General features: G+C 34.4%; 1 protein-coding gene across 1 annotated transcript in view; it reads right to left on the reverse strand.

Moving 5' to 3' along the window:
- Positions 1–22,563, reverse strand: part of LOC106871865 (gamma-1-syntrophin) — a 114,559-nt gene that overhangs the window by 5,425 nt on the left and 86,571 nt on the right. The window contains exons 11-17 of the mRNA XM_014918600.1: positions 13,640–13,749; positions 11,372–11,501; positions 10,664–10,702; positions 8,169–8,285; positions 4,354–4,425; positions 3,310–3,462; positions 2,173–2,265 (exon numbers count right to left, since the gene is read on the reverse strand). Of these exons, the coding sequence (XP_014774086.1) occupies positions 2,173–2,265; positions 3,310–3,462; positions 4,354–4,425; positions 8,169–8,285; positions 10,664–10,702; positions 11,372–11,501; positions 13,640–13,749 (714 nt within the window). The remainder of the gene's footprint in view (positions 1–2,172; positions 2,266–3,309; positions 3,463–4,353; positions 4,426–8,168; positions 8,286–10,663; positions 10,703–11,371; positions 11,502–13,639; positions 13,750–22,563) is intronic.

The following is a 22,563-nucleotide window of genomic DNA, read 5'->3' on the forward strand; positions in this document are numbered from 1 at the left end:
GTGTATACTCTTTTACTCTTTTACTTAGTTTCAGTCATTCGACTCTGGCCATGCTGGGGCACCATTTTGAAGGGCGTAGAGGAACAAACCAAGCCCAGTTCTTATTTTTGAAGTCTGGTACATTTTCTATTAGTCTGTTTTGTGGACCTGCTAAGTTATGGGGGTGTAAACAAACCAATACTGGCTGTCAAGCAGCGGAGGAGGGGGGGACATGAAGACACACACACATACACACGTGTGTGCAACAGGCTTCTGCATATTTTTCATCAACAAAAGTTCCTCATAAGGCATTAGTTGGCCTGGGGCTATATTAGAAGACACTTCTCCCAAGGTATCACATAGTAGGACTGAACACAAAACCATGTGATAGCCATGTTCACAACATATATACACACACATACATACATAAACAAAATAGTTCATACATATGTACAAGATTTATCCTCCATCACACACGTCCACAAGCGCACAGGTACATACCTATATAGACAGACCCATGCACATGCACACACATATACACACACAGAATCAGATTTAAATAATTATAATAATGCTTTATATTCATCAAGTGTCACAAATATTAAAGAATATTTAGAGTTACTTTCCCAAACGGATGTATAATCACAGAAGTTAACTAATGTTTCTGCACAAGAAAGACACACGACTGACTGCCTCAGTCTATGAGGCTAGAACCAGGATCCACTTCTTAACAGTAAAAGAGGTTTGCAGTAGAAGGAACATCCAAAAGTAACAAACAACTAGCACTCCATTGGTTATGATGATGAGAGTTCCAATTGATCTGATCAACAGAGCAGTCTGCTTGTAAAATTAATGAGCAAGTGGCTGAGCACTCCACAGACACGTGTACCCTTAATGTAGTTCTTAATGAGAGAGAGAGAGAGAGAGCTAACATAGAGTCACTCCATTTACTAAAAACAGCAGCTAAATTTATTTCATATCATAAATGGATCTCCAACAGTTTTGATGATGAGCACTCAGTTATTTGAGCACCTGAACTTCCTGCTCAGTGAATTACCTTTTAGGTAGCTTAGTATTCTCCAAAAGTGTGTACCATTAATGTAATTTTCAAACAGAACCAGCATGAGACAAGGCTGGACTTTTGAATCACTGGTACAATCTACCTGACAGGCTTCTGCACAGCTTTCATTTATGCACACAGCTTACAGGTCAAGGTGAGGAACCTATGGTAAATGACACAAGCAAAAATGCCATGCAGTGACATCAGACTAATGACTTCATGATTGAGAAGTGAACTTTTTAACTAGCCATGCCAGGTCCATACTTTATCATCTTACAAAACAATATGTTGGATAGTGTAGTCCTAGATATTCTATATCTGAAAAGACAGGTTGGTCATAATTGGCATACCTTTTATCATAGGAGTGATCTTGCAGCTGAACAAAACAACAGGAGTGTAGAAATATATTGGACAGTGAAGAAAACATAACATGTCAACCACAGAAGACTGCAGTTCAGTGAATGTCAGAATGTACATCAACTAAGAGCTGACATAATATATTTGGATCTATGGATTGAAGATCATCCTATTGTATTTTCCAGTATCTAACTCAAAGTGTATAGTGTAAACATGTAGTATAAACATTCAAACATCTTTGCAAATCCAGCTGCATTTTACATGGAACTTTTGGTCCTCCAAAGTCATCTTGGTGTGTAAGCCAACCTATCTTTTTTTTTTTTTTTTTTTTTTTTTGTAAATTTTGGTCTGAACAATTCGAGTTGTATGCAACATAATATGATAGTTATTTGATTGGATATCTATGTGGCATAGATCTCCTTGATCAGAGGTTACACAACTAGTAACATCAACAAAAGAATATCTATGCAGTCCTCAGCCTAAAAGAAATAATCAGAATAACCAATCTTAAGAAAAGAATATTTGTCAGTATAGTCTTGGCTACCACACTATCTGAGGAGAGGACTGGATGGTCAGGGCTGAAACATCTTTGATCAAAGATCAGCTCAATCAGAGCTGAATTGGTGCTAAATAACAACACAAAAACATCAGTAACATCAACAAAGATAACTTTACTACAACACCTATGACAACAATAATAACAATGAGGCATGCTCTTATTAGCAAGCCAATTGCCCCAGAGTTTAAATATTCTGAGTGAAACAAACTTCACTTACCCGTGTTTCACTGTCGTATAGGGAAAAACCAACATGGATATCTAATGTTAACCCTGATAGACAACTCCTCCAAGTACAGCCAAATGTTTTACTCTGGAAGTAATACAAATAAAATTTGCATATAGAGACAAAAAACAGAGGGTGACAATAGAGACAGGAGGATATATAATGTTATAGTTGGTGTAAAACTTCTCCATGCACAACCAAATATTTAAATAAAGTTTATAGTTTAAGCTCTCATCATCTAGCATAAAACCATCTTCCTCTCTACTCTAGTCTTATTCAGTCGAAGAGGATCTTAGTCTTGCAAGCTACATGATAACCTCACTGGTGCTGATGTCATGAATAAAAAGCACCAGTGCACTCTTTAAAGTGGTTGGCATGAGGAATGGGATCCAAATATAGAATCCATGCCAAAACTGACATTGGAACACAGCACAATCCTTAAAATGTGTCAGATACTGTCAAAACATCCAATCCATGTCAGCATAGAAAATGGACTTTAAATAGGTATGAAATGAATATACCATCCTTATTTAACTGTTTTGTATACCAGCATAGGCTGGACAGTTTGACAGGATCCAATGAGCTTCAGGGCTCTGTTAGGCTCCTGTGTCAACTTAGACATAGCTTCTGTATCTGGATAGCCTTCCTAATGCCAATATATATATATATATATAAAGGACACAGGTTTCGTGTGTCACATAGCTAGCTAGAGGCGATGGCTTCTTGGAGCTAATTCACGGCAGCTTTCGTCCTAATTTTGGGACTGCCATGTTGGCTTGGCGATAACTATTAATTTCCAGTACCGCTGCCGTAGTCTCCTTTAGAGAGACTTAGAAATATTAATAACTCTCTCTCTCTCTCTATATATATATATATATATATATATATGAATGGTGTGTGTATGGTGTGTATTTATGTGCATGACACATCAGGTAAGTATATATTGGACAGTGAAAATGTGTGTTTATGAGGATGTATGAGTGTGTATATGTGTGAATGTAAGTGTGTGTGTGTGCATACATGCATGTGCATGTGTGTCTGTTGCCAAAAACCTGGAATGAGCAAATCCAAAGAGCCAGTTTTTACATTCGGTAATGAAACATTAATATTTAAATAAAATACGATGGTAACCTTTAGTAGGCTCACAGCATGATGATTGGTCCGGTACCAAGCTTTTTCTAATTGCAGCACTTCAGAACGACTTTCCAAACTAAGATAAATACTACTACCACTTCCAGTCTGGATGATAAAGCAATGTTGGCGGTCATCAGTTAACTCTGTGTCCTATGAAAAAATAGGAGAGAAATATAGGATTAGAGCAATGTCTGTTTTTTTTTTTTAGTGATGTCTCCTATAGCAAACTTACAGCAACACTTTGAAGTTACAAAAATACCCCTTCACCTATAGTCATTTATATATACTTAAGGTGATGTCCATAAACATACAGACAATCTGTATGTTTATGGAAGGTGTTCTTCCATCAAGGCAAGTCTCGGCCACATACAGTGAAGATGACATTCCAAAGGCTGGAGCAGTTTGAATGAGAAATGATGCCCCATCCACCATATTCACTGGACATTGTCCCATCTGATAATCATTTATTCCACAGTCTGCATATTGTGATGAACTACATCTACCAAGATTATGACGGATCTCCGAGACCACCCCCTCACCCCCAAAACAGCTTTTGGACTTATAACACCTTTAATTTTCTCTGTTGTTTGTACTCTGTGTAAGTTGGATCTATTAATATAAATGTCTATATATTTATACTTAAATATTCATCGTCTAAAAGTCTTCACATTTTGCTTTCTCTCATTTTTCATGTTTACATATATACATATTTTGTATTTCATAGGCAAACTGTTATATTTAATATGTCTAATTTGTTTATCCACATAATTGCCTTCATATCTGCTAAACTTGATCCCTCTTATAGCAATTCCTTACCCCATGGAATTGATCCCCTGTAAAGACATTGGAGTCCAAGTTTAAATCATTTGTCTTCTATACTGAGAATCTCTGGATCTTGCCTGTTGACTATATATATATATATATACACACACACATATAATTTGATGCATATTCTATTACTTAAGTGATAGAAAGAAATGTTCAATTAATCTTTTTAAGTACACTTTGCTGTAAGTACACACACATAGAGTCTTCACTGACCTTGAGAATCTTGAACATTGATTCATAAACCTTTGACACACGTTCACATTGATTCCAGTCTCGCAGATCAGCCTGAAAGAAAATGTAATAATAGAGGCACATCAACAGACAAATCTTGGAGAATTATTCCTGTGAAAAGCAGAAGGAAAATATTATTTAGGAAAGGAGTTTTTTTTTTTTAACACAATGTCTTACATAAATATATTTCAAAGAGTATTATCTCAAACAATGATATTCTTTTCTAAATTTTATTCATTTTTAGTCTAAATATTATGGTATGTTTAAAAGAGGGGAAACTGGAGACTTGCTGCTGCAGAAGAAGTACACTTGCAAAAAAGGAAACAAAAACGGGATTGTCAGATAATATTTTCAAATACAGTTGCTGCAGCTGAGACAGTCCTTCACATATGACAGCTGCTGCTGCTGCTGCTGCTGCCAATTTGAATGAAGCAAGACTTGCTAGTGCAGGTCCATGGTGTTGCAGGATTAATAGATCTCATTAGACATAAGGTATGTTGTTTACATGCTGTTTGTCTTTGATATGAGTGAATCTAAGGAAAGAATGGGAAGAGGTAATGATATCTAAGAAGAAATGAAGTAGGATGAAGGTGGTGGAGAGCTTGCCAAGTTGCAGTTCATCTAAGCAACTCATGCCAGCATGGAAAAATGGACATTAATAGGTGTAGGCATGGCTGTGTGGTAAGAAGCTTGCTTCCCAACCACAGGGTTTTGGGTTCAGTACCATAGCATGGAACCTAGGGCAAGTGTCTTCTATAGCCTCAGGCTGACCAAAGCTTTGTGAGTGGATCTGATAGATGGAGATGGAAAGAGGCCCATTGTATATATATGCCAGCATGGATAATGGACGTTAAATAATGATGATGATGGTGTGTTGTTATTGTTGTGTCTGTTTGTCCTCCGCCACTGCTTCACAACTGGTGTTGGTGTATTTACGCCCCTGTAAGAGACCAATAAAGTAAGTACCAGACTAAAATTTCAAGGTGGTGCCCCAGCATGGCCACAATCTAATGACTAAAATAAGTAAAAGATAAGAGCTTAATCCTTTTGTTACCATATTTCTGTTGAGATGTTCTGAGCTTCTTTCAATCAATTTTAAATATAACAAAAAAATTTAGTAAAATAACTTAGTTATTATTAAGCTAGTGTTAGGAACATAAATTGTGACTAAGGTTTGGTGGAAGATTTTAATTCAGAACTTTTGAAAACAAAACATTTGTACTACAGAGCCAAAGGTGGTTTCAGCTGGGTTGGTATCAAAAGGTTAAAGTGATGATGTTTAGCTTCACAAAAGTAACGTTGCCTCAGCAGAAAAGGATGTCCAAGCAGGGTTTGCAAAAGTATGGAATTCCCTAGAATTATATGGAAGTCCCCACTTCTCGACAACATGAAGAGGGGTTTCTTCAAAGTAGTCTTTGACTCAGTGCTTCTCTATGGCTCTTCAGCCTGAACACTCAACAAGAGACTTGTAAAGAAGCTTGATGGTACACAAGACTGCTTTGTGCACTTCTCAACTTTTCTTGGCAGCAATGCTCCAGGAAGCAGTGACTGCATGGCAATCTTCCCACCATCATCTCGGTAATCAGAAGAAGAAGACATTATGCAGGAGCAAGGATCAAATATCCAATGAACTCCTCCTCAGCAAACCCATGCATGGAGATTCTGGTACAAGCAGACCAAGAAGAGCATATATTAATCAACTTGTGTGGGATGCAGGATATCAGGTGGAGGATATGAAGACTGCTATGGAAGATGAAGACATCTGGCATAGAAAGGTTGTACTGATCTGGGAAGGAAGGAAAGAAAGAAGGAATGAAGAAAAGTAAGAAAGAAAGAAAGAAAGAAAGAAAGAAAGAAATAAAGAAAAATAGATAGACATAACCTTCAAGTCAGTCCTGATTGAGCAGACATATGATCAAAGGTGTTTTGGCTATGATATTATCTTTTCTTTATTAGACATAGTATGACTAGAACTACATTATTCAATCTATCCTGTTTTTTTTTTTAAAATAAAGAAGATTGTAAGGTGGTATTTGAGGGGAATCTGGCTGCTATTTCAAATAGTTTGAATAACCTCCTGGAAGTTCCTTAACTGAATTATTAAAATGAAGATGATGATGGGGTGGTGGTGATGATGATGATGGTGCTGGTGTTATTAAAGATAATTATGATGTCTACATAAATGTGTTGATACTTATTAAGAAGATAACCAATCACTAATTAGTTACCATTAACGTTTGAAAATTTGCTTCTATTCTAGATTTTAAGGAGTTTTTCTTAATCATAAACATACTTTTATTACCCTTTTATTTTCTTCATCATTAACATCTTTGTTTTTTCTATTTTTGTATTACTTTTTTGCTTTAGTTACACAAACCCAACTAACTAGAAATATCTTTAAAGCTTTTTAGTGATTTTTTTTTAATGAGAAAATAAAATTGCACTGAATAAACACATCCAAGTTTTATGTCAAAATATTTATATTAAGAAAATAATATGAAACATAAAAGTATATCATAAACCTTTTCACACAATTCCAATAACAACATTTAGAAAATAAAAGAAAACTGCAGTAAGAAAAAGGAAGCAATCAGGAATTTGAGGTTTCTTTTAAATTATTATTATTATTATTATCATTATTATTTACTTTTTTTTTTTGCTAATGATGTCATATTCTTTGTGTCTGTATAATATATCACAAGAAATAAATGACTGTTACTTGAAGCAATGTCTTTGATGAGCAAATATAGCTGAAGGATATATTTTTATCTAACAAACGTATTAAACACTATGGTTCATGTCATTTGTTGTCTGATGTACTGCTGTAGAACTAGGCAATTAAAGAAAACAGACACTGAATCTAGTATAATATGATATGATATGGGTTAGGTGATTTTTAGGTCAGGCCATAAAATAAGTTAGCCCGGAAGGAGCTTAGGTGTGAAACCCCAATTGTCAACAGGGAATTTTAAGGGCCAATCTTTCTAGTGCTGGTGGCATGACAAGCACCCATGCTATAAAGTGGTTGGTGCTAGGAAGAGCAATCAGCTATAAAAGCCATTAAAAAAAAAATCAATCAAACAAAAAATAACATAAGATACACAACGACAAAGACAAGTGGTTTTTCTCTGTTACTGAGTGTGCCAGATTATAAAGGACTCTAACCAAGGATGAGATACTGTGAAACTCATTCAACCTATGACAGCATGGTAAAACAGATAAAAAAAAATCATGATGATAATGAGTTGGAAGAGGTGAGGGCCTTTATAACATTGCTCAGAGTGTTAAAAATAGCAGCCAAATCTTCAATACATCCCACCCTTCTTTCTTCAAAAGTAAGTGGAAAGGCACATCGTAAACAATGTAGTTCAAGACAATGATGAAAAAAAAAAAAAAAGATGAGATGTTTGTGGCTGGAATGCTTTTGCTTCTAGATCTACTTGATGAAGACTAACCTGGAGTTAAACAACAACAGAAGATATTTTGCAAGTTAAGGGTTCACAGTGCTCAGGTGGTGTTCTGTAGATGGCAATGTAAGCAGTACAGAACTACATATGAATTTAAGGGATTCACAACTACAAGTATTTTTATGTAAATGTATTTTTATGTAAGGAGTACATAACTACATATTGTTGTTCTAATCTAGATGGAGATGCAAGCAATAAGTGCTCAGACGTAGACAGGACATAGAAGAAATTATACTTTAATGAAATAACAATGAACAGAGAACGTATATATGGCAAAAAATATTGGTAATATTTCTACACTGTAAACAAGAAAGTTGTATTAAAACTTACAGGAGGAGTATCAAACAAGAATATTTCACTTCCTTTTAATGCAAGAAATTTTGCTCTCCAAGCTTGGCATTGTCGGTTGACCTGAACTTTTTCAAAACACCAACAAACATGGAATATCTGCAAATTAATGATAAAAAACAAGAAGCAAAAATATAGTATACTTCAGAACTCAAAAATATGCAGCAGTTATTTATCTATATCTTAGGAGAATGAGTTGTTGAAGTGCCTATATTTTGCTTAGGCCCCTCTACTCTTTAACCTTAGTGAAATTTATATAACAGATGCTAAAATTTATATTGAACTCTGATGGTAAATCCAAAAAGTACCATCACTTCTATCACACTTACATCAGTTTTAAATTGATTGTATAGGTTTTCTTCAAGCATCTTGCTACATGTTGCAAATGGTGCTTAGTCATTTCCTTAGTGAAGTTCAACCTCCCGAGATCAGCTTTCACCACTTCTTCCTATGTCTTTCTCGAGCTTCTTCCTCTTCTTCTTCTGCAGGTCCTTCTCTTTACTTAACTGTCATCCATATGCATCACGTGTTTGCACCAGTGCAGTCTTCTGACTTGCACTCTAACTGCAAATTGTAGCTAAACCCAGTTTTTCTTTCAGCTCACCTATACTATCATTCATTCACATTAGCAATACACACCCATCAGAGTATGCACATGACTTTCCAGCTTTCACAGTCTGTGCTTCACTATCATGAACATCACAATTTAGTACACAAACAATGTATAATTCAGACTTCACTGAGAGAGAAAACCTAAATCCCTCTGTTGTCAGTAGCAGTAAAAGCTCTCTGAACTTTTCCCTCCTTGTTCTCATGCTAGTTACTATGCTTTTGAAAGAGCTTCTTGCACTGCTGACAAGGTCATTTAGGTAACAGAAACTAACATTTTCTTCCAGGGAGCCAGTTGAGAATTTGCAATTTATTTCATGGCTATTTTTACTACAAACAACTTCTGTGCATTTGTTACACACAAAATTCTGACAGCCTGTCAGTAATCCCAGTGCAACTCTTTTATATATATATTGTTTATAATGGAAATGTATTACAGAGTTCTTGCTTACACCTTTGCTGCATATTGAGCAGGATTATGTCCCTGATGGCAACAAAACCATGTGCTCTTTCCTGCTAAAAATTTTGTCTTTATAAGGTTTACTTAAATACTTTTTGTGGACCAAGTTATGAAAGCAACAGATAATGTTACAGGAAACAATTAATTAGGAAGAAAATTAGCTTAGATGCGATATGTTTTGGGTTTGCATCTGGATAGGGTACCACTGGTGTTCTTGTTCTGGTGAGGCAACTACAAAAGAAGTTCTTATCACAAATTAGGCCATGCTATTTAGTATTTGTTGACCTAGAGTAGGCCTCCAACAGGTACCATGCTCTAGTGTACAATGGTTGCTAACAAAAGGAAAAAAAATCTAGGTGTAGATGATTGGTTTGTTAGAGCCATATGCAAACTATGTACAGAAATGCTGTAAGCAAAATTACGAGTTAACAATCAGTTCAGCAAAGAATTTAGTCAGCTGCCAAGTGTCCCACAGAGGTTAGGTCATATTAACTTTAGTTTCCCAGGCCACAACAGTGAAGTGAAGTGTGCATGGAAACTTTTGTATTGAGATGGCTAAGTCCTCTAAGTTGAATCTACTGAAGAATTAGAGATGAAATTCCAAACATAGAAGCAAAATCCAATAACATAAGCAGATAAAATTTAGGTTGAAAACAGTTATACTGTAAGCACTAAATGAATATATGTACTCTGATAATCTTGGGTCAGAACTTAGAAACACATTGACAAGAACAATGAAATACGATTAAGTATTTTCGCTTAATATTTGTTAAATCAAGAGTTAGTGATTAATAAGAAATGTAACAGGTTTTAAAAATAACTTTTACTTTATTAATCCACTTTTCAAATAGATTAATGTAAAAAAAAAAAGGACAATGAACACAGCATTGATGGTTCATAATGTGTACAATGTATAGAAGCCCAAGAGTTTGTTTAGAGCATAAAACTAAACAGAGTCAGCCATTGAATTCTGCAAATGACCATTATCTTAACATTCACATAATCAATATACATATTTCAACAAAACAATACACTCATACAATGGTCCCCTTGTAAAATTGATTTCTTACACAGCCAGAAGGCATCATATTTATACAGTATAGGGAAAAGTAAATTTGCAACATTCATATACTTTTCTCAAAAGCATTAGCAAGACAAATAAAGTAAAATGGCTTCAATTAAGATTGAAATCAAGTTTGGAATATAATTTTTTTTTTATTGGAGTGCTTTCGAAAAAGTGAAAATCTAATCACTTCTATTTTTCTACTAAGTTGTGAAATATAACTCTTTTCAGTTAAGAATAAGAAATTTTCAAATAAACTAGCCCTAATCTAGTTGGCAAATATGCACCCTGTCCATATCTTTCAGTAACAGCCATTAAAAAAAAAACAAAAAAAAAAAAACTCACCTGTTCCTCTGGAATTAACATTTTGTTCCATTTGGAAATCTGAAAATATTGTGAAGAAAGGGAGAAAATAAAAGATAGGAAAAGATGCTGATGCTGAAAAAAAGATAAAAACTTTAAGTCTTAAAGATATGACTTAACAAAAGAATGCATTCAGTGAAGGTGAACACATATTAAGAAGATGAATGGAATAATCAATGTATTGAATATTTCATCATTGCTAAATCAATGAATTATTTGCAGAACTTTCAATTTCCATTATTATATAGAATATAAAAGTACATTTAACCTCTCCAGTATCATCATCAACTTTCCAATTTATATTTTTTATATGTCTTTTTCACACTAGAATGGCTTATATAATACATTTTTCCATGCTTCATGAAATACAGAAAAAAAAATCAAATATACTTTAAAAGATACTAAATTTATATATTCCCTTTGAAGTTAAGTTGTTGTTTAGGCCAGTTTTGATCTAGCAGACCTATGATAAATAAAATTTCAATCATAAATAACTAGTCTTTTTTTCAATATAAATAAGAATACATTATTTAATGTGTCCTTTTATTTTTAAGAAAGTAGAGTGTGATTTAAGGGTGTTTTGTGTTGCATTAAGACCCTTGCATTGATTCATTGCAGTTAAGTTTTTAATTTTAGTTCATCAAATTACTTTAGATTGTCAATCTGTAAAACAGTAAAAGGTTTTCTTACTAAATTTCGAAATTGGTGATTAATTCCTTCAGATATGCACTGAATCCATTCTGCTAAGGCTCTTGTGTCTTCACATACTACCACACCAGAAGTTACACCATCGACTCCAACAACCTCAAATGCATTAGGTCTAGATAAAATGGAAATCACAAAATTACTTAAAGTTCATCAACAATTTGAAAACGTAAAGAAATACAATGATTGTATAAGATATTTTTGAAAGAAAAAAATAAAGAAGTTTCTCATTCATCAAAGTCAATTTCTATATTGTAATCAAATTTCCCGTAACTTTGACTAGAATATGGTATTATTTTTAGTTGCTTGTGGTTTCTCTAAACTCTAAAACTGAAGAGAGGGAAATTTTTATATTTTAACAGATTCAATAAGCACAGGAATGGTAACGTGGCTAAGAGATTTCACTGTTCAACCACATGGTTTTGGGTTCAGTTCCACTGCAAAGTACTTTGACCAAATATCTTCTGCAGCCCTGCCAACCAATGCTTTATGTGTGCGAATTCAGTAGACAGAAACTGTATTGAAGCCTATCATGAGTGCTTTTAAAAAAACCCATAGAATAAAAAAAAAAAAACAGGTAAGGGTTGGCAATGGAAAGAGCATCTGGTCATTAAAATCCTGCATCAAATAAGTACCTTTTCCAACCTATGCTAGCATGAAAGAACAGACATTAAATGAATAAATGAATGAAATGAAGTAAACTTGATTTGCATAGGTTAAACGGAAATATTCTAAATATAGTGGGGTAAAATTAATACTATTTAAGAATTTCTATACATTTAGTCTTACCCTAGAATGAGATTGCAGTAAAAAGCCCTCTTGGAGTAAAATATGAACCTAATAAACAACATGTCACATTTTAGGAAATAACTTTCATTTTAATTTAATGGAGTCCAACCATGCCAGATTGGAAAACAGCCGTTAAATGACAATGAAATGATGATGTGTCATGATGGCTTTCTCTTCAGGTAGATTAATGTCATCCTATTTTTGCCAAGGGTTAATATTCTAGAAGGGAAAAATAAGATTTTGTGAAAATAAGAGAAGATTGTATGGATAAAAGCGGAGACAGTTGTTTATGTTATTTCAAAACATGTGAAGTTTAAAAGTAAATAATTAATGATAATTTTGAAATTTGCTGTATTTTTCTTGATGGTATAAATAACTGTTTCTAACAAGAAGCAGGCATAGTTGTCCAGTTATAAAGTTTGCCTCTAAACCATGTGATTTTGGGCAAGTGCCTTTTGCTATAGCTCTTAGCTAACCAAAGTCTTCTGAGTGGATTTGGTAGATGGAAGTAAAAGAAGTGTGTGTGTGTGTGTGTGTGTGTGTGTGTATTTCATATATTGCACTTCCTTGTGCTTTTAAAGCTTTTGGAAAATACATATGGGTTAAAAGAATGCTACTGCATGCCACATTGAGCAAGTACCTTCTACTATAGCCTTGGGCTAACCAAAGCCTTGTAAGTGGATTTGGTAAAGAGAAACTGAAAGAAGACCTTTGTGTATATGTATGTATGTGTGTGTGTGTATGTATATGTATATATATATATATATATATATATATATTATATATATATATATATATATACACACACATATATATGTACAGGGTGGGTGGAAAGTAACTAGGCATTAGAAATTGTTCATAGAATTTTTAGTATCACTGAAGTCACGATGAAAACATTTTTTAAACAGACAACACTAATGGGGATTTCTTATTTTCTTATTGTCTTATTTTTTATGCCTGTGCCAGTGCTATGTGAAAAGCACCCAGCACCCATGCTGGTGCCACATCAAAGGCACCTGTCCAGGTCCCATGTAAAAAGCACCCTTGCTGGTGTCATGTAAAAAACACCCAGTACACACTGTAAAGTCGTTGTTGTTAGGAAAGTTATCCAGCTGAAGAAACCAAGCCAAAACAGACAACTGAAGCCTGGTGCGGCAATCTGGCTAGCCAACTCTTGTAAAATCATCCAATCCTTGCCAGCATGGAAAATAGAAGGATGATAATGATGGTGATGGTATAATTAAGTCAATTTGCTGTTGTAAGTAGATGTTTCTGGTTTCTGGGAAATAAAGAAGATGTCCACAAAATGGAGACTCAGGTTGTATGCTTGAAACAGTGTAGATTCTGCTAAAAGCACCCACAAAACCAGCTGTTGATGCTAAAGCTGGTTGACAGATTAAGTCTACCAATCAAAGTTGGGTTCATTGTTTCTGAATAAGAGATGGCACAAGTAAACACACTTACCGAAGTTTGTCAGTTCCTGCCATATATCGTGTTATGTAAGCATAAAGGAGTGGAATGGATGTCATGTTAACCCATTGCTTTTCGAGTTGTAACCAACCGGATGTGTTGTGCTGAAGAAGAAGCAGAGAAAAAGGAAAAATTGTTAATGTGCAAATGAGGTTGAATCAGCAAATAAATTTCCACAAGGTAAAACAGCAACAACAACCACACACAAAGACACAGATGTTTGGTGAACTGACATTATCAACATCGTTCGTCAGACTCATTATAATCCTTATATATATATATATATATATATATATATATATATTATTATTATTATTATTATTATTATTAACCCCATAGTCATCATTATCTTTGTCAATATAATCATCATCAACATCGTTACAATTCTCCTCATCACATTCATTATTTTCAGCAGTATCTTCATCATCATTATTATAATTCTCATTGTCATTATTATCATCATGATAAATTACAACGATGAATGGAATAAGATGAACTGAAGAGTCAAGCATTTATATTGGTGCAAGGCTTTTCACTCTGAATGAGGTAAAGAGTTCCTTTTTAATCTCCTGGAGACAGAGCAGGTGTCTGAGAGAGAGAGAGAGAATGAATGAGTGACAAGGAGAAAGAGAAAGGGGTGGGAGGAGGAGGTAGAGGTGAGTGGAGAAAAAAAGAAAGAGGAGAGACTATACAGAGAAGGCAGAAGGAGAACAAACAGGTGAGAAAGTATCAATTTAATTAAAAACTGACTTTTAGTTCAGAGATTGTATTCCTGCTGCTGAAAGATTCAATCATAATGAAAAATTGCCCAACCACAAGAACTAATGTATCATATCGCAAACCAGTGAGGGAACTTCAAGGAAGCCACTTCAACAAGTTTGATTTGATTTATCACAAGATAAATAAAATAATTCAAGTAAAACAATAAGAAAAAATCTATCTTTGAAACATGAATTATTTGAGGGGGCTCCTATATAGATTTTCAAGGATTTTCAGCTGGATGCAAGAATGAAATGGACACAGCTGTGGTGTTGTGATTACGAAGTTTGTTTCATACCCACATTGTTCTATGTTTGATATCACCACGTCACACCTATGTTACACCTATGTTACAAGTATCTTTTACTCTAGTCCTAGATGGACCGATACTTTGTGAGTAAAATTTAGCTGTTGTTGTCTTGTAGTAGGTTAAGTGCAGGTCTGCGATGATCAAGAAGACACATGATCAAAGGTGCTCAAGCAAGGATTATGTTCATTATTTACATTATTTAATGACTGAAACAAGTAAAAGATATATACACACACATACTCACATATCTAAAACAGGCTTCTCCACAGTTTCCACCTCAGTAACAAGAAACCTATGTTGTTTTTAGATATTAACGTGCTAAATGCTAGAAATATCAGCTAAATCCTCTTAAATTTCACCCTACTACTTTACAAAGGGCTAGGAAACATTAACCAATAGAGGGTTAGATATACAAGGAGGCGGGGAACAGCATAATTATAGGTTCTATATTTAAGAGATGAGGAATTATGTACATTATTTACATCCAACGGATATCTGTCCTCATCTTGTTTGTTGTTAACACAATGTTTCAGCTGATATATCCTCCAGCCTTCTCAAATGAGAACCCAGGTTTGAAATTTTCCCAAGACACCTGAAGAAGGCTGGAGGGTATATCAGCTGAAACGTGTTAACAACAAACAAGATGAAGACAAATATCCGTCGAATGTAAATAATGTACATAATTCCTCATCTTTTAAATATAGAACCTATGACTATGCTGTTTTTTCCCTCCCTTTATATATCTAACCCTCTATTGGTTAATGTTTCCTAGCCCTTTGTAAAGTAGTAGGGTGAAATTTAAGAGGATTTAGCTGATATTTCTAGCATTTACCAAGTTAAATATCTAAAAACAACATACGTTTCTTGTTACTGAGTTGGAAACTGTAGAGAAGCTTGTTTTAGATATGTGAGTATGTGTGTGTGTGTGTATATCTTTTACTTGCATCAGTCATTAGACTGCAGCCATGCTGGGACACTACCTTACATATTTATATTCATCAAAGTATACAGTATTATAGATTCATTAAAACTGATCTTACTAATCGATTCTACACAGGATATTAGGTCATCAGATTATTTTACAACTGTGCTTGTCAGAGATGACTGGTGTGTGCGTGTATATTTTTCCCTGTAATTTTGGATTTTGTCCCTAATATTATTATATATATATATATATATATGTGTGTGTGTGTGTGTGAGATCTTAGTCATGCCCAATGACAGTGTCACGTCAGTTGCATCTGTGCTGGTGGCATGTAAAAAGTACCCACTATACTATTGGAGTGGTTGGCATTAGGAAGGGCAACCAGCTATAGAAACCATGTCAAATCAGATTGGAACCTGGTGCAGCTCCCCAGCTTACCAGTTTTTAGTCAAAGCATCCAACCCATGCCAGCATGGAAAAAGGACGTTAACTGATAATGATGATTTCTGCTAACAAATTTAGGCTAACACCTGATATTTTGTTATTTCTTTATTATTATAATGAATGCTGAACCCATTATTCATTTACCTCTGCCTACATTGTGAATAGTTTTATTTTTCTTTCACTGGAATAATTGTGAATTATCCACTTACCAATTTGCAAGATCTAATTTATGTTTCAATCTGGATTGCAAAGCCAAACTAGTTTGACACCCCTGAATTAAAAGGTGAAGTATCCAAAGAGGGATGACAAGGAAACAGAGAAGTTTAATCCATACATCTAATATTTATACATTTAAGATGATGGTCTTATAGATTACTCCTATACATTTGATTATTATCTCCTGATTCACACATCTACTATTAGAGCAGAATTAACTAAGAACACTCAACAAAGGAAAGGGATGTAACAGAGGCTGCAAGGAAAGAAACAACAACAGTTACAAATCATACACACATCTTAAATACTTAAACTCTCAAGGGATCACAATAATATTAAATATAATACAGCTAATATTTATCTCCACTTAAACATGGATGTTTTGTTCGAACAGACTAAAATAAACTATAGTTTATTTTAACAGAACATCCATGTTTAAGTGGGGATAAATATTTCCCCTTGGTATTAATACTTCCGCTGTCACAAATATATATGCAACTTAATCTTGGCAAATATGTTGAATATTAAGCCTATGGGAAACAGATAAAAATTATAATTAGACTAAAACTAAACCAATATTCAACACAAGCCTTCATAATGCCAACCACTTCATAGAGTGAACTGGGTGATTTCTTTATTTGTAGCACTAGCAGTAGTGAGATCCCCATGTAACTCACAAGACTAAAGGACTTCCTTCAGTGAGTGGAAGTATAGTAAAAAGGAAAGTGGCTTTGTGCTAGATTTTGAGAGGTTAAAGTATGATAGTATTGAGAAGGAAAAGGTTTGTTGCTGGTGTAGCTGATTCGCCTTATATAAGAGTGGGTGAGTGTAGTTGGAGTGCAACTGGAAAGAGAAATAAAGATGTAGGTGTCAGAGTGTACACTCAAGGTATAAGAACATGAAAAGGAAGAGAGTGTAGGGGAGAGTAAGAGATGGTTAGAGATATGGGTAGAAACACCCAGAAAACATCACAAAATATCAGTGGTATATCATTTAACCCTTACAGAATGATCAGTCTCACTCTGCTACAAAGAAGGAATGATTCCTTCAAACATATCTATATATAAGAGAGAAGCCTATTTGTGTGTGTATATATGTGTATATACACACACACACACATATATATATATAATATAAATCCTGTTCTGTCTGTGTGTGTAAAAAATTATAACTGGAAACATACATTACTTATGTTCTAGGGGTAGTTTTAGACTCTTAAAATTTTTCACATAATGACTAACACCCAGTCTGGAGTTACGTGGGGAAGGGAGGTAACTCTTTGTGAAGTAACTTTCAGAAATTGATGGTTTCTCATATCCATTGGTCATAAAAAACAAAAAATATTGATTTTGTATTAGATTCACATCTTTGAAAGTTTAAAAAAATATTTACTTCCAGTTTTCTTGCGTCAATGATGTCTATATCTCTCTATCTCTATCTATCACACTGTATCTATCTGTCTATATCTTATTTGTCTAACTAGCTAGCTCTCCCCACCTCTTTTTTCGTTAGTCTGTAATTTACTGACAGAAGTAACTTCAAAAATTTCACTTAAATCCATACACTTAGTTAATTTCCCTAAAAATTTCCTATTTCCTTTTGCAACGGTTTTGTGTTTTTTTTTTGTTGTTAATGGCTTTTTTTGGTTCCTTCGACACTGGCTCCTTGGTTCACTAAGTGACAAATTTCACTTCAACTCGTACAGTTCTTTATTTTCCGTAAAAATTTCTTATTTACTTTCTGCCCACTGTATTAAGAAATATAATTTCCGTTACCCAGTTATTTTCATTGTCTACTATCTTCTGCACCCATGTATTTCTGTATACATATATAACCATGCCTAGAAGGAAAGTGTCAAATTTGTCTACAATGTCAAGGTCAGCCAAAAGAATGTCTCTGTCCAGGGAAAGAGAGACAGCTGCAGAAAGGGAAGCATACCAAGAAACGAACAGACTGTGCACTGCAAAAGCCAGAGCATCTCAAAGTGATGAACAGAAGTATGCACGGCTGACAAGGAATAGGATCTCCACTGCAGAATGAAGAGCAGTTGTAACAGCTCAAGGAAGTATCTTCCATGAAGCAGCTTTCAATTATGATCCAGCAGTTCATTATGCAGATGACACTAGAGTTTCCACTGGTGCAATGACAACTGAGTGCATACATTGTAAAGCAAAAAAGTGGCCTGGAGAAACACCTGCACTGTACTGCAGTGGTGAAAAGGTTAAACTCCCTGCAATCCCTAACCTACAGAGCCATTGAAGAAACTGTTGTCATCAACTAACCAAGATTCCAAGCACTTTAAAATAAAATTAGACGATACAACACTGCACTACAGATGACATCATTTGGAGCCACAAGAGATTTAACTGAGCCAGAATTCATGCAAACTTTCAAGATGCAAGGTCAGATTTATCACTAGATTGGCTCTCTACTACCTCTGTCAAATGAATCACCAAAATCGACCTTTTATTGTTAATAATCAGTACCTGTGTTTTGGTTATGAAATAAGCTACACAAAACGTGTTTTTGAATTATGTGTATTTACTTTATATACATGAGTTGAAAACTTTCTTTTAACATTTCATTTAACATCTTTGTTCCATGCTGGCATGGGTTGGAGAGTTATTAATACAGAAAGTTGGTATCTCAGCTACTAGCAGTTGAGACCTGTGTAATTTAGATGGCGTTTTTAAATTTCATTATTCTCTTTAACCTGGGTAACGCAGGTATGGAAAAGTGGATATTAAATGAAGATGCTGATTACTTTAGTGAAAGGCAGATATTTTTATAGAATTCTGAGAATGACAACACTTCTTTTTTCATTTGCATCTCATAAAAATTTTAAATACCTCTGATTTTTTTACTGTAATATTGAATAATTAAGCTTCATCTCCAAAGAGTTAAAGACAAAAAGAAAATTAAATAAAAAGACATTGGAAATGTGGTCTCTCTCTCCCTCTCTCTCTCACTTTCATAGAAATGGTGTACTGGTTCCTAACACTACCTCAAAGATAGAAAGAGATGTTATATTAGTTCCTTTGACATATAGTTTTTTTTTTTTTTACCTCACTTGTTTCAATCATTAGACTGTGGCCATGATGGGACACTGCCCTTCAAGAATTGACTCCCATTGAAACCAACATGACTGATTCAAATAAGGTTGCTTACAAATGGATCAATTCCAGTACTCATTTTTTATATTAAACCTGGTACTTTTTCTATTAATCTCTTTTGCCAAACCGCTAAGTTACAGGGATGTAAACATGCCAAAACCAATTTCAAGCAGAGGTGGGGGACAAACACAGACACACACACACGTGTATAATATATACATATATCATAATAATATACAAACATATATATCATAATAATATACATACATATACATTGTTATATGTAGTCTAGTTGAACTGTTCGAAGCTATGGTACCAGGGTAAAATGGTAATGTCACTAAAGGGGAGTAACTACAAAAATAGAAACTGAGAAACAAATTACTGTGACAGGACCAAGTTGGGTGAACAATAATGAACAAAATGCTCACAAAAATGAGCAAGACAGACGAGGAAAACAGTCCAACTAAACCATATATAATGATTAAACCACTAACAAAATACAGACAGGAAACATCACATTTATTATTCATCCGTTATTGACATAAATAGAAATATTTTCCAAATTATAGTGAAAAACTTAGCATTGTTGTACTTTGTTTTATAACTTTTGCAATATTTGCAACAAGTAAATCGTTGTAAAGACAAAAATGTCTGTCAATCTTGACCTAGTTTTCAAGTTTATTATTTTCATTCTAGAAGTTGTTCACATGTATACATACAATCAAATATGGTGGCATATCGTATAGTAAAAAAAACATACCATTTCGGGGGTAGTTTCCTTCAGAAAGGGTTTCATAAAACCTCATTGTACATCTATCTTTTTGCCAAAGAAATTCATCAATTTGAAGCTCAATTATTTCCATTTACAGTTCTCTTTAATGCTATCTTTTCAACATTACCATTATGGATTCCCAGAAGGGTTCAGCTTCTTTAACTTTGAAGTCCTTAGATCTGGCATTTAGTTCTTTTTTGAACACATTTAAATCCACAGACTCCCTGTAAATGACTAATGAGGGAAAATGGAAAGTGTCACCGGTCCTGACTTGATTCTCCTAACTTTGAAGTTATTTTTCTTCAAAATCTTTGACACAAGAGTACATCTCATGAATCAACTGATTTTGCTTACACCTAGCCTTCGTGCGGGTGACACGTAAAAGCACCCACTACACTCTCTGAGTGGTTGGCGTTAGGAAGGGCATCCAGCTGTAGAAACTCTGCCAAATCAGATTAGAGCCTGGTGTTGCCATCCGGTTTCACCAGTCCTCAGTCAAATCGTCCAACCCATGCTAGCATGGAAAGCAGACGTTAAACGATGATGATGATGATAATGAACTTTAAATTGAGATCATTTAAATGGCTTGTGTTATTTATGAGAAATGCAAGGTCAGAAATCCAGCAATCCTGCTTCAGCTTAGGACAAATTTATTCCTCAATTCTAAGAAGGTGCATACTTCTTCTCTGAGGTTATAAAAGCAGTGAAGCACCTTCATTTTACTTAGCTGGTGAACTGCATAGTAGTAAACCATAATTGCCACACTCTGATTCAAGTTCTTCTAAGAACTCTTTAAAATGGTGATTGCTAAGTACTTGGCATTTTATAAAATTTATGATGGAAGCAACTACATGCATAACATTCTCAAAATTTACAAACTTAAAATACCATTTTTTTTTTTATGAATTATGTAATGAATCATTGCAAAGTCACTGTTTATTAACTTCAAAGAAGTTATTTCACATTTTAATTTGGATAGAAAGCCTGTCTTGGGCCAAGCTATTGCAAGGGCCCTATCTGTCACTACAGTGGTGACCCTTTCAACCAGGAGATTCAACTTTGTTCTAATTCTCTTTGCTTCTTCATAAATGCTATATCCTGTAACAGAGTCTTCCATAGTCTGAACAGTAATTCTATGAGGATATTAAATTATTCATCAATACCACATATAAAAGTTACCAGTTGATTTCCACAAACAAGCAATAATTTGACCACTTTCCATGGAATTTTCTCATTTCTTCAGAAATCTTTTGTTTTTTGGTGTGTGTGTGGGGTGGGTGGGTGGATAGTGAAAACACAAGTTGTGATATAAAAAATTAAATTTTAAAAAGCATTTATTATTGATTTTAATGTTCAATTTCTATTTATAACTATGCATGGTAATGCTATGCGATATGCCTGACAATACTTTGTGATATGCACATGTAACTACATTTGTTGAATTATTGCAACAAGTCAGTGTAAGTGGTGGAAACAGAAACTGAACATTAAATCAATAATTTTTGCTCACTTATGTAGTGTCCTGAGTAGATATGTCATTTTAAGGATCTTGAATGTTTGGATGGTTGAAAATTCTCACTGAAGCACATTGAAAATTACACAGATGACTGATGAAGGTGAATATTTTTATTTTTCTAATTGGTGTAGCAACACAACAGGTATTAATAACTTAAGCACATTAGTAGGGCATTTGATAGTTATTCCCCTTTGACACCAGCTTCCACAACCCCTTTGAGTGAGGGAGAGAGTATGAATGAACAAGTGGGAAGGGAATGAAAAACAATATTTTTTAATGGACATTATTTTCTTCAAAGTAGGTATGTCGTTCAGAAGGCTGCAGTTTGCCATAATTGATCAACATATTACCTCATATGCTCCAGACAATACCAATATAATTCCATATCTCATAAGACATACTGTAGACCACAATCTTATATGAAAATATGACCCTGTTGTAAATATACTCATAAAACCACTAGCTCATGTATAAAGTGAAGTATGTGTGTGTTAGTGTGTAACTGTGCGTGAGAGTGTATATGAAGAGAGTCAATTAAGGCTAGTGAGCACTTATTCAAAACACTATTTATGCGTACACATACAAATATATACTCAAACAGGCATATACATATACATACATATCACATACATATGAAGGAAGATGGGGAAAAATGCTAGTTTGAATAGACTTATACATCCTTTGTCTAGATAAATATTTTATATATGGATGATATATAGGCATATGTGTATGTGTTTGTGAGACAGTAGTCAAGCTTATAGGTAAATTCCAAATTGCCTCTCTCTCTGGAATTGGTTCTTACCACAATTTCTTTTTTGTCTATCCTCTTTTTCCAGTTTCTCCTATCCAAAGAAGAGCAATTTT

The sequence above is a fragment of the Octopus bimaculoides genome, chromosome 10 (genome assembly GCF_001194135.2).
Source record: "Octopus bimaculoides isolate UCB-OBI-ISO-001 chromosome 10, ASM119413v2, whole genome shotgun sequence".
Lineage (NCBI taxonomy): Eukaryota > Metazoa > Mollusca > Cephalopoda > Octopoda > Octopodidae > Octopus > Octopus bimaculoides.